This window comes from Budorcas taxicolor, chromosome 25 (genome assembly GCF_023091745.1).
Source record: "Budorcas taxicolor isolate Tak-1 chromosome 25, Takin1.1, whole genome shotgun sequence".
Lineage (NCBI taxonomy): Eukaryota > Metazoa > Chordata > Mammalia > Artiodactyla > Bovidae > Budorcas > Budorcas taxicolor.
The window spans coordinates 51,112,137-51,125,009 of NC_068934.1; the positions used below are offsets into that span (position 1 = coordinate 51,112,137).

The window sequence follows — 12,873 nt, forward strand, 5'->3', positions numbered from 1 at the left end:
AGCTCCATCCACAAAACCGCCCGACACGCTGGGCCCCGCAGCCCCTTCCGAGGCACAGCCGTGGCCTCCGAGAGCCCTCGGAGGTGGCTCATCCGGGCCCCCGGAGAGAAAGGGGGTGCAGGCGGGGGGCCTGCAGACCCCGACTGGCCCCAGCGGGCTGCACGGGACTGGCTGGCCTCCGGGGCCACACAGGGCGCTGCCTGCCATGCCCACTGCTCGTGCACAGCCTCCAGTCCTGCTGGGACCAAGACCGGGGGAGAGCAGCATGGAAGGCTGTCCAGAAGGGGCTCCTGGGGAGACCAGGCCGCCAAGCAGAGGGTCGGGGAGAGACACAGGTCACAGCACGCAGAGGGAAGCGAAGGGGGGGCACCCCACCTGCCTGCCGACAGGGCTCACCCCGGCGAGGGGGCACCCGGGCGCCACACCCTGGCGAACAGACGGCAATAAACTGGCCCTGGTCAAAGCACAAAGGCTCGCAGACTCCTGTTGGCTCCCGCGCCCGCGCACTCCTAAGTTCCCAGACCCACTCCGGGTCCACGGCACTGGCCCAACACCAGTCTGGGCCCAGAAGGGACACTGCTGTGGCCCCAGGCCCTCCCCTCCCCTCCCCTGCAGGCCCTTGCCCCCCCTCCTAGCTCAGGACTACTCTCCCGTGACACCCTCCGTCTTGAGGGGCCCTGCACCCCACCGGTGGCTGGAGTCAGTCACCCCGCCTGAGCTCAGCAGGCTTACTCTCCAGGAAGGAACTCGTGGGCCCACGTGTCCCCTAGACCCCCGCGTCCCCTAGACCCCCGCCCTCTAGAAGGCGGGCCCCCAACATGTACGGTGAGTCCTGCAGGCTCAACCCATGTTCTGAGTCCAACTGCAGAGCAGAAGGGACGTCACCTGGACGCACCGAGGCTTCTGCCCTGTGACTGGGAACTGGGGCCAGATGACAGCCCGTGTCATCGGCGCTTACGGCCCCACAGGGCCTCTCCCTCTAGAAACCACACGTTCCCATAACCACCCTGGCATTGCTTTTGCTTTGCAGATGGGACACTCAGCTAGAATGGTGGGTGGTGGGAGGGCATCAGCTAACAGGAAACCAGCCCAGAGCTGGGCAGTCCACACACTGGGGCTTGAACGAAAAGCAGGACAGCCGCACCATCCACCTGCAGTGCCAAGCGGCGCCGCCAGCTGCCTCTCCCACGTAGCCTCAGGCCCCCAGGCCGCACGTGGAGGACTGTGCAGGGTGCCAGGTGTGCGAACCTCTAGTGGGGCATCAGCGGCATGGTGGGACCCCAGCAACCACAGGGCGACTCCCAGAAGTCGCCTCCCCAAGGACCTGCACCTGGCAGAGGGCCACCACGTTCCCCTGACCCATGTGGTGCCCCCCATGGGGTGGCAAGGAGCCTGGTCTCCCCTGGAAACCCAGGAAATGACACAGGCCCCGCCTGGGCATCTCAAGGTACAGGTGAAGCGCGGAGAGCCACGCACAGGGGGGCTGTTGCCACCTCAGCCCCGCCCGGCTCCCCGCTCCCCGGCCACACGCAGGCCTCCCTGCTCCCACCCACAGGCCAGGGTCCATGACACCTCAGCCTGCAGTCGTGACCCCAACAGGTTAGGGCCACTGCACAGGGAAGAGACGGCTCACCTTCCAGAATCTTCTCTAGAAACCATGCCACACCCTGCAATCACAACCGGGACCCAGCCCTGGGCCCCGTGACCCAAATGAATTCAAAGACGCGTGAGGCCAGGAACACACTCTCCAGGGCCACCAGGGACCCTCCTCCCCTGTGCACACCAGGACTCAGTGGGAGGGCCTTACAAGCCCCCCTTTAACAGCACAGCCCTGGGGAAGGGAGCCGAACTCAGTCTGGGCAGGACAAGTTTTCCCTGACAGCCGCTGAGAACACAGCCCCGTCTAACTTGCAGATGCAGAACTCAGTGCCCACAGGCCCCCAGGCCCCCAGCAAATACACCCACAGCCTCCCCATCGCCCATCCAAGCAGCCGAGATCTAGTCCTGCAGACAGAACACGGCCTCTCCTCTGAGGGCCTCAGAGATGAACCACCAGTAAGAGAACACGGCATCCTGAGAGTTTCAAAAAAAAACTCCACGTTCATTTGAACTTCTAATTTCCCTTTAATGTGCAGACTTAACCACAGAACTGTCTTGATTTCTGTAAGAACTGATCCCGGGAGCCATGCCCTTCCACCTGACTCGGCAGGCTGGCTGGGTCCAGGCTGAGCCTCCCCTTCCTCAAGGGCACACAGGCTCCCCATCCATCCCCAGGAGGGACGAGGCTGAGAGGCGGGGCTGGGAGGCGCTGGGGGCTGTGACACCAGGCAGGGCGAGGACCTGCAGCTCAGCAACAAAGAGCGGTGGAGACAGGAGAGATGCACAGGCGGGAGCCTGACGCTCCGCCCTTGCTGCTTTAAAACTGTTCTGACAGCAATTCACACAACCTCTGAGAGACGGTCTCCCTGCTGGTCCGCAGTGTCAGTCGGTACATCTGGAACAGAGGACACACCAGGTAGTGGTGGGGCGGGGACACTCCGGGCAGCAGCCACCCTGGGGACAGGCCCCGCCCGGCAGCCCCCAGAGGCCCTGCTCAGCCGTTCCCTGAGGCAGCCAGTTGACAGACTCAAGCATCAAAGGCGCTTTCAGCTAAAATAAAAGCTTGACATAACAAGCGCTTGTGTACATGGGGACCAACTGGAGCCTTCAAGCACAGCTGCTGGGCAGCAGGACTGCACTGCGGCGGGGCAGCAGCGCTGACGGTGCCTGGATGCCGTGAGCCTGCCAGCCCACCCGGGTGGCACCCACAAGAAATGAAGTCACGTGCACACAAAGGACACCCGATGTTTGCAGCAGCCCCACATCCACGGACAGGCGTGCCGGACGAGCCAACAGTGCACCTCCCTACATGTTCCACCAGGGGCTGCCACGGGCGCAGCAGCAACAAGCGCCTGCCGAAGCTGGGGGCCCCACGCCACAGAGCGCGGCCTCCCGGGGGGTGCCCAGGAGCTCCATGGGGCGATGGGAATGTCGCGGGCACCAGTGGGCGGTGGTGGTGGTGAGGCAGGTGTGCGCGTCCGTGCAGCGCACCAGATGGCCACCCGTGGGACCTGCCCACCTCCCTGTGCACACACTCCACTGCGGTGAACGCCACCCAAGCGTGCTCAGCGACACCAAGGGCTGCACCTGGGCTTGCAGGTTGGGCTCCAGGCGCAGCAAGCACCCAATCTGGGCGGTCCTGGTGTGTATGATGCCAGCGCCCACAAAGTTGGCAGGGTTAGGGTCGACTTCCTCCAGGAGCGCAGAGCCAAAGCCGATAATCTGGGGAGAAAGGGGAGAAGCAGGAGCCCGTGGCGCCGGCGCCCGCAGAGGGGAGAGTCCTCCGAGAGGAGAGCCCAGCAGTCTCCTCAGAGGGCCAGGCCACGCCCCGACCCTGGGAACGTCCATCGCAAGACCGGTACCTTGGCCTTGGTGACCTCTGTGTCCATCGGGTGCTTGGCCTTGAAGATGCTCTGCACCTCCTGCTGAGGGCTGTGGGGACAGAGCAGCCGCCCTGTCAGCTGGCTGCAGCCCGGCCCCCGCCCACCTGTCCACCTATGGACAAGCTGCCACTCACTTGCTCAGCTGTTTCCAGCGCTGGAAGAAATCCTGAGAAGCCATTTCCGTGGGCTGGAAAAACTTGTTGAGTGTGATAGGCAGCTTCACAGACACGTTCTGAAAGGTTCCCCCATACCTGTGAGCAACACAGAGGTCCACTGGGAGGAGTCCACGAATGCGCAGAAAACCCGAGACTCAGCCAGGACCAGGTCCTGAGTGTGAGACCCCTGGGGCACAGAAAGGCGGCCCGGGGCCCCAGGAAGACGGTCCATCTTCAGCACACAGTCATCGAGAGCCGGGGATGCTGGGAAACACACCCTCAGCCAACGCTGCCAGGTTGGTCACAACGAGCAGGGACAGTTGCCACCTCTTCCCGTTCCCCAGCAGTCCAAGTGAGTTTAAATTGTGCGGGTCATTCCTTCCTTCCATAAAACGACTAAAGAAAAGAGCGCCTACAGAATGAAACAAAATTCTGCACGTCTATTTCCCTCGATTCTACACAGTACACTGTCTTCAAATCTCTATGCAGTTCACGTTTCAGAGCATGCTTTTCCAGAATCTAACCTTACAGATACCCAACAGGGCAGCCTGCTCACTCACTCTACCAGCCGCTGAAAAACAGCAGGGACGAGCAAGGCAGCAACACAGACATGCCAGAGACAGCCAGCCTGCGTGTGGGGCGTGTGACACCGAGCATGCACCTGGGGAGGACCCTCACCAGGCGCTCCTGCGCAGCCGGCCTCCGAGCAGCAGGCCCCGCGCCACGGCAGTGATGGCTACGCCCACGCACCCACCTGAACTGGATGTTGAGGACCGGCGCCTCCGTGAAGTCAGACACGCACTCAATGTTGACCGCCTGCTGCACCTGTGCGCCCCCATCCACGGCTGGGTCCACGGGCTTCGTCTGCAGGCTCAGATGTGCGGGAGTCAAGGAGGCCGAGGCAATGAGGGGAACGCAGCTGAGCCCCGCAGCCAAGGGGGGCCAGGAGGGCTCAGCAGGGCAGAGCACTCATCCCGCCCACAGAAAAAACCTGCAAGCTGTCTTTAACGGCTAGCCACAGAAACTGAGCGTCAACAGTCTACGTTTGAAAGGTGTTTATCTTAAATAAAGACAGATCTTAGGAGGAGAAGGGCACAACAGAAAACAAGATAGTTGGATGGCATCACCAACTCAATGGACATGAGTCTGAACAAGCTCTGGGAGTGGTGGTGGACAAGAAGCCTGGCGTGCTGCAGTCCACGGGGTCACAGAGAGTCAGACACAACTGAACGACTGAACTCACTGAAAAACAGATCTGGTCTGAGGTAAGGAGGTTCCTACTTCACAGTTTCTCCAAAAAAGGTGGCGCCCTGGGCAGTCAAGGTCAGCCGCCCGCCCCTCACCATCTGGGAGTCCATCCTCCCAGGCAGGCCCCCGGATGGTGAGGCTGACGGACGGGAGGCGCTCACATCCAGCCCTGCTGTCCGCCAGGGCTGTCTGTGGCTGCAGTTGGTCCCGGTGCCCCAGCCCTGGCTCTGCCTGGGGACTTCTCCAGTGACGGGAGGCTGGAGCGTGCCTGCAGGCAGTTTTCAGGGTCATGGACACGCGGCCCGAGACCAGTCAGAGACCCTGACGCTGCAGGACCAGCCCCGGGAGCGTCCTCCCAGCCCACCCTCCCACCCACTCTGCCTGTGGCCCGAGTGGCAACAGGACCAAGGATATTGGCCTGGAGGTCGTCCGAACAGATAAGTGTTGGGGTAAAATTCAGGAACTGTGTGGAGGTCTTGTTGCCATAAAATATGAACATGCGGCCTGGAAGTGAGCAGAGCAGCCTGTTCACAGCGCACATCGCAGCCCCTGAGCGGCAGGGGCAGAACAGAGCCCCCGCCCCACCCCGACCGCACCCCGAACCCTCGGGCGAAGCACGGGGAGCCCTGTGCCATCAGAGGAGAAGGCGCAGGCCTCCGTGGACGTCTGCACCCGTGGAGTCCCGGATGGAACGGGACCTCACCGCTCCTAGAAAGCACACACAGGCGTGCATGGCTCCCCTACGGTATAAGAAACACCGAGCGCCTGGCTGACTCCACGACAGCCCGGAGTTAACTCCTAAACTCAATGCAAAGTTCTGAGTTTCACTGAGAAGGGTCAGGGTCCCTGCAGGGCAGACACACCGCCTCCTCCCTGCTTACTCCCCACTTGCTTCCAGGACAGGCTCCACGAGGGTACGGGGAAGGGGCAGTCCCAACAGTCAGCATGCATAATTTGCGGGGGATATGGGGAGAGCAAAAACAGCTTTTTTAAAGAGTGTGGTAAAATATATATAATCTGCAATTCACCATCTAACCGTTTCCAGGCGCACAGCTCGGGACACTAGAACATTCCCCTGGCTGTGCTACCTTCCCCACCACCAGCCCCAGAAACCTGTCCATCTTCCCCAACGGACACTCCGTCCCCACTGGACGCTCACTGCCCTCCCCCCACGGCCCCAGCCCCGGCCCCGCCCACTCCCTGTGTCTGCGGGTGAGACCCCTCCAGGGACCTCCTCTGCGGCTGGCTTGCTTCTCTGAGCGTTGCGTCCTCGAGGGGCATCCACGCTAAAGCCTGTGTCAGGGTTTCCTCCCCTTTAAGGCTGAGCAGCACCCGTGGTGGGTTCACACCATGTCCGGTGCGTGCACTCCTCAGGGGTGGGCACTGGGGCTGTCTCCGCCTTTTGGCGGCTGTGCCTGATGCTGCTGCCAACGTGGGTGTGCGGCTGTCTGCTCAGCCCTTCCCTCTTGTCACGTAATTGGGTAAACACCCAGAAGCGGAACGGCTAGGTCATGTACACGATGGCCCTACTTTTAATCTTGTAAGAAACCTCCAGTGTTTCCACAACAGCCGCCCCACTGACAAGCCCACCAGCAGCGCGCGGGGCTCTGGTCCCTCCTGTCCTCCGGCGCTGGCTCCGTGCTCACAGTAGACACTGCGGATGTGAACGCGCCTCAGTGTGGCCTCACCGCACTTCCCAGGTTGTTAGTGATGCTAGGCACCTTGTCTAGCGCTTCTGGACACCTGAATGTCTTCCTCAAAGAAATATCTATTCAAGGCTTCTGCCCATTTTTCCACTTGGGTTCTTTCTGTTTCTGACTTGGACTCCTTTACATATTCTGGAAACCAGACCCTTATGAGAGACGTTTTCACTCAAGAAGTAAAACACATACCTAAATTCTGCCGAAACTCAGACTTCAGTCCAATCTGAAGCAGCTGGTTTTCAAACAACACACCGTTATTTTTACAGACAAACCTGGGGACAAGGGACAGCGTGTGAGTCACTCAGAGTCACCCACTGAAAATACAAGACCAGTTCTGAGAAGGGGCTTAAGGGACACCAAGGCTGGAAGCCTTCTCTGGGACAGAATGGGAAAGGCAGGAGACATTCCAGTGAGCTCCGCTGCAAGCGCCCCGGAGACAGGTGAGCCGAGCGCGGCCCACGGGGCGGGTCAGCCTGCTGTCCGTGAAAGCGCTGCTCACCTGCCCCTGGCTTCCCACTGACACAGGCAGAACACAGGCACCCCCCCAACACGCAGGCGCACGTGCACACACACACACGCCCGCCCGGCCCCTCCCCTGCTCCCCCGGACCCTGGCGCTGGGAAAGCTGGACAGCTCCGTGGAAAACAATGAAACCAGAACACCTTCTCACGCCATACACAAAAATAAACCCAAAGTGGATTAAAGACCTAAACGTGAGACCTGAAACCATTGAACTCCTAGAAGAGAACACGGGCGGAACACTCTTTCACATAAACCACAGGAAACATTTTCCTGGATCAGCTCCTAAGGCAAAGGGGACAAATGCAAAAGCAAGCGGGGTCTGATTAGAAGCTTCCGCACGACAGGAGAGACCACCAGCAAAAAAACCCCCTGAGCGGGAGAACACACCTCCGAACGGCAGAGCCAGCGCGGGGCCAGCCTCCAAACACACACAGACGCTCACGCAGCTCCGGTCCCAGGAACCGAGCCGCCCAATCAGACACCGGGCGGAAGGCCTGCGCGGCCAGTTTCCCAAAGAAGACACACACACAGATGGCCACAGGCAGGTGAGGAGGTGCTCCACATCACGCACCAGCAGGGAGACGGGGTCCACGGCAACAGTGAGGTGTCACCTCACACAGGCCAGAACAGCCGCCACCACGGACAGAGACACGTGTCAGTGCGCACACGGCGGGGGAAGGCCCGCGCACGCTGCTGGCGGGTGAGCTGCTGCAGACGCGGGCAGGGCACCCAGGGTCCTCAGAGAACACTAGAGCTGCCGTGAAAGGGGAAAGGCCAGTCGCTGAGTCGTGCCTGACTCTCTGTGACCCCATGGGCTCTAGCCCGCCAGGCTCCTGTGTCCATGGGATTCTCCAGCAAGATCAATGGAGTGGGTTGCCATTCCCTTCTCCAGAGGATCTTCCCCACCCAGGGCAACCACCTGACTCAGCAATTCCACTGCAGGGTATATATCCAGAAAGGGCAGAGACACCGTTCAGAAAGATACATGTGCCCCCACGTTCAGCGCAGAGCTGTCTACAACAGCAAGATGCGGACACCACCCAAATGTCCATCAGCAGATGAGTGGATAACGACACGGGGTGTGTGTGTATATACACACACATACATACACACGCACACACATATATATGACACAATACTACTCAGCCATAGAAAAGAGTGAAATTCTGTCACGTGTGACATGGACGGGCCGGAGGGCGTTCTGCTAAGGAAATGAATCAGAGAAAGACAGAGACTGTGTGTCACCATGCACACATGGACTCGAAGAACTAAACGCATATATCAAAACAGAAGCAGACTCACAGACAGAGGGCAAACCAGCGGTGACCAGCGGGGAGAAGGAAGCAGGAGAGGGAAGCCGGGGTGGGGATGGGGAGGCGCAGACGGCCGTGCGCCACACAGGAAGCAACACGGACTCGCCCCACGCTCAGGCAAAGACAGCCGCTGTTCTGGTGTCTACAAAAGCCGCGAGTCACTGATATCAACCAACTACATCTCAATCTAAAAAAAGTGTTTTCAGCCACAGCCAGACAAGGAGGAGCCCTGCACAGCTGCCCGCCCAGTCACTCCTGCAGCATAGGAAGCCGGTCGGCGTGTGGGGCGGGCAGAGGGCGGAGGCTGCAGACCACAGCCGCCACGGCCCAGGACCGAGGCCGGGCAGCCGCTCTGCTCTTGGTGAGGGGTGCCCACCTCTCATCCAGACGTAAGATTCAAGAGACAGAAGCACAAAGAGCAAGCCGAGAAGGGACAGGACCCACCAAGCACCAAAGGCAGGGAGGGAGGGAGGCCTCAGGGGACACAGCGAAGGCAAGCCCAGGCAGCACTCCGCCAGCCCACAGCAGGCACACCGATTCGGGACAGCGGTCACGCAGGCGACGAGGGGGGAGCGGCCAGAGGCGGCGCAGGGCGGGCCTGGGGGTCTGTTACAGACCCCCCCCCCCCCCCGGCCAAAGCAGCGACTGTGCAACTGAAGAGCGCTTCTGAAACACCAGCTGGGCCCCTGGAGGGCAGCCGCGGGCACAACTGGAGGCCCAGGGGCACAGTGCAGAGGACGGCGTGAGCTGCGGCGAGAGCCCTGGGGCGGCCCGCTCCCTCGCCCACCTGGAGTCCCAGTTCCCTCAATAACTGGAGACGCGGAGTCCAGGGCGCAGGCCCGGCAGGGTGAGGGGCTACGGGGATGGACGCCGGCTGCCGCCTGCCGCCGGGCTGGGACACACTCAGGAGAGAGGGAGGCCCCCCTCGGGCCGGGAGGCAGACTACCTGGCGAAGTTGTCCTCGGAGCCGGGAGCCAGGGGCGCAGCCGCGGAGGGCGAGTCTGAGAAGACATCCACGAGGAGCCCTCCGGAAGAGGGCGGGGGGCCTGCGGGGACGGGGGGCGCAGCCCCCAAACCCAGGAGGTCTGCCGATGGAGACGGCGTGGACTGGAAAACAGGGAAAGAGCAGGTCAGTGCAGACGCTGCCGGGCACGGCTTCACGCAACACAAGTGCCTGCACCCTCACCGCCCACAGCACCGAAAAGAAACGTCTGGTTTCAGAGACACAGCTGTGCACGTTACTGTCAAGCATCTAAAAATGTCGAAAGAGGCGAAATGACTAAGCGGGTACCATACGAGCATGCACCCGCAGACATCTCTAAGTCCTACTGTGTTACAGAGAAAAAGTGGATCAAAGTTCTGCAGAACAGATTTTTTCTAACTGCTTTGTTGTTTTTTTTTAAGTTTTGACACGAGGCAGATGACAAAGAACAAAGTCCTTCCAACACCCCTCTCAAACCACAGGAGACGCAACGTGCAGCTCGTCACAGTCACTCACGTGTCCCCTCGCCGGCTGCATAGAGGTGGCACTGCCCCCGCCCGGGCACACAAGTTCCAGAAGCCCGCAGGGTTCTTATGATCCTGCGGATCACGTCGAAGCAAGAACCCGGCCTGTGAGAACTCATCTGGACCCTCCTGCGGGCCAGCGTCCACTTACAGCCCCCGAGTCCCTCCTGGAGTCGCTGCGTGCCTGCAGTGAGCACCGCGCTGGCTCTGCGGCACTCATCTCTCCAAGAGCCACCCCTCCTCTCTCCAGCACGCGGACGCACCCAACCCAGGCAGCAGCCCGTCTGCCCTCAGGTCATGCTGAGGACTTACACGGGGGGCCACTCGCAATAGGCGTTCAGTCGCTCAGTCGTGTCTGACTGTAAGGCCACACAGACCGCGGCACGCCAGGCCTCCCCGTCCGTCACCAGCTCCCGGAGTTCACTCAGACTCCTGTCCATCGAGTTGGTGATGCCATCCAACCATCTCCTCCTGCCGTCCCCTTCTCCTCCTGCCTTCCCCTTCTGCTCCCGCCTTCAATCTTTCCCAGCATCAGGGTCTTTTCCAACGAGTGAGTTCTTCCCATCAGGTGGCCAAAGCATTGGAGCTTCAGCTTCAGCATCAGTCCTTCCAATGAATGTTCAGGACTGATTTCCTTTAGGATGGACTGGTTGGATCTCCTTGCAGTCCAAGGGATTCTCAAGAGTCTTCTCCAGAACCACAGTTCAAAAGCATCAATTCTTCGAAGCTCAGCCTTCTTTCTTTATGGTCCAACTCTCACATCTGTATATGACTACTGGAAAAACCACAGCCTTGACTGTACAGAACTTTGTTGGCAAACTAATGTCTCTGTTTTTTAATATACTGTCTAGGTTTGTCAGAGCTTTTCTTCCAAGGAGCAAGTGTCTTAATTTCATGGCTGCAGTCACCATCCGCAGTGATCTGAGAGCCCAAGAAAATAAAATCGGCCAGTGCCTCCACTCTCTCCCCTTCTTGCCGACAAGCGATGGGACCAGAGACTGCTGTCGACAGAGGAACCTGACGGGCGACAGGCCACAGGGCCACAGACCTGGATGCAGCAGAGGCCGCCCGGCGCCCAGGGCGGGGCCGGCGCCGCTGAGCTTACGGCTGTGGAGCCGTGAGCCGGCACGCTCCTCTCTCCTCCGTAACCCTCCCCAAGAGGCTCGCTCTTTAGTCCCCTTCACTTTCTGCCATTAGAGTGGTGCCATCTGCTTATCTGAGGTTGTTGATATTTCTCTCAGCAATCTTGATTCTAGTTTGTGATTCAACCAGCCCAGCATTTCACATGATGTACTCTGCATAGAAGTTAAATAAGCAAGGTGACAATATACAGCCTTTCCCAATTTGGAACCACTTTGTTGTTCCATGTCCAGTTCTAACCACTGCTTCTTGACCTGTATACAGGTTTCTCAGAAGATAGGTTCGGTGGTCTGGTAGTCCCGTCTCCGTAAGAAGCTTTCCAGTTTGCTGTGATCCACACACAAGCTTCAGTGCGGTCGGCGGTGCAGCAGCAGATGTTTCCCTGGAACCCCCTTGCTTCCTCCATGATCAAATGTTGGCAATCTGATCTCTGGTTCCTCTGCCTTTTCTAAATCCAGCTTCAATATCTCGAAGTTCTCGGTTCACGTTCTGCTGAAGCCAAGCTTGAAGGATTCTGAGCATTACCTTGCTAGCATGTGAAATGAGGACAACTGTGAGGCAGTTTGGACAGTCTTTGGCATAGACCTTCTTAGAGACTGGAATAAAAACTCACCTTTTCCAGTCCTACGGCCACTGCTGAATTTTCCACACTTGCTGGCATACTGAGTGCAGCGCTTTAATAGCATCATCTTTCAGGATTCAAAACAGCTCAGCAGCAACTCCATGACCTCCACTAGCTTTGTTCACAGAAGCGCTTCCTGAAGCCCACTTGACTTCACACCCCAGGATGTCCCGCTCCAGGTGACATCCTGGATGGAACCACAGCCTCAGCACGAGTGACTGCTCATCTCCCTTTGATCTCCGGAGCGCTGCACTGCGTTTCTTAGACTACACGGGTGACATCCTGGATGGAACCACGGCCTCGGCACGAGTGACTGCTCATCCCCCTTTGATACCCGGGGCTGCACTGTGTTTCTTAAACAACTCCATGTGTAGGCAGATGACCTCACACGTGGATTCCACATGAAGACAAGGAAGCGTCACAGAACACATGTGTGCAGAGAGGCTGTGGGTCTGGGAGGCCTGAGGACTCAAGGGCAGCAATGCACTAAGGCCCAGCCATGGCAGGAAGCGGGCTGGTGGGCAGGCAGGGTGGCGCCAGACGCAGAACAGGCCAGGCTGGAATCCCCAGGAGAAGGGAGGGCCCAGAGCCAGAGGGCCGGTGGGGAAGGATCAGCAGAAGCTTTGGTGCTGCTGGGGAGTCTGGGGGACAAGTCACAGGCAGCCCCGCCCACCAGCCAGGTCTCTGTGGTTGCTGGGAGCCTGCCCACCGGCTCAGGACCCTGCCACCTGCTGCAAGACGTCTACCACTGGTTCCTGAAGAACAGTTCAAATGCTTTCTAAGGTAGAAAAACCCTTTGGTCCCACTAAGTCAAATGTGAACACACAAACGCTAGGCGGTTCTTTGGGAGATCCCCCAGGACGCCAGCTCCCTCCCCAGACTCCTTGCAGGACCTCTGCCTGGCAATGCTGGAGTCACCCCTAGAAGCACCTGGCCCTCTTCTCAGGACGCGGGGAGACCCTCCCCACGAAGCTGGCCTGGCGCACGGTCTGCACAGGTCACGCCTGCCCAGGGGGCTGCAGCCCATGGGGTGGGGGCAGCTCCGGGCCCCCCTCCCCCTCCAGCCCAAAGCCCAGGGCACAGGCAGCCTGCAGACACCCCACAGACGCACAGACAAGCGTCCTGGAGCCACAGGGGCCGAGCCCCCCAACAGTCCCAAACAAAACCACCTCCAGGGGGATG

At 59.8% G+C, this 12,873-nt stretch overlaps 1 protein-coding gene across 3 annotated transcripts in view; it reads right to left on the reverse strand.

Annotated features, from left to right (window-relative positions):
• Window positions 1-2,110: 2,110 nt before the first annotated feature.
• AP2A2 (adaptor related protein complex 2 subunit alpha 2) overlaps window positions 2,111-12,873 on the reverse strand; it is a 68,570-nt gene continuing 57,807 nt past the window's right edge. For 2 of the 3 annotated variants that reach the window (XM_052662558.1, XM_052662557.1), the window contains exons 15-22: window positions 9,370-9,530; window positions 6,778-6,860; window positions 5,298-5,389; window positions 4,392-4,513; window positions 3,617-3,733; window positions 3,462-3,531; window positions 3,187-3,321; window positions 2,111-2,494 (exon numbers count right to left, since the gene is read on the reverse strand). In XM_052662558.1, the coding sequence (XP_052518518.1) occupies window positions 2,417-2,494; window positions 3,187-3,321; window positions 3,462-3,531; window positions 3,617-3,733; window positions 4,392-4,513; window positions 5,298-5,389; window positions 6,778-6,860; window positions 9,370-9,530 (858 nt within the window). In that variant the 3' untranslated portion in view covers window positions 2,111-2,416. Of the gene's footprint in view, window positions 2,495-3,186; window positions 3,322-3,461; window positions 3,532-3,616; window positions 3,734-4,391; window positions 4,516-5,297; window positions 5,390-6,777; window positions 6,861-9,369; window positions 9,531-12,873 lie in introns of all 3 variants that reach the window. The other variant, XM_052662559.1, reaches the window with a different exon arrangement.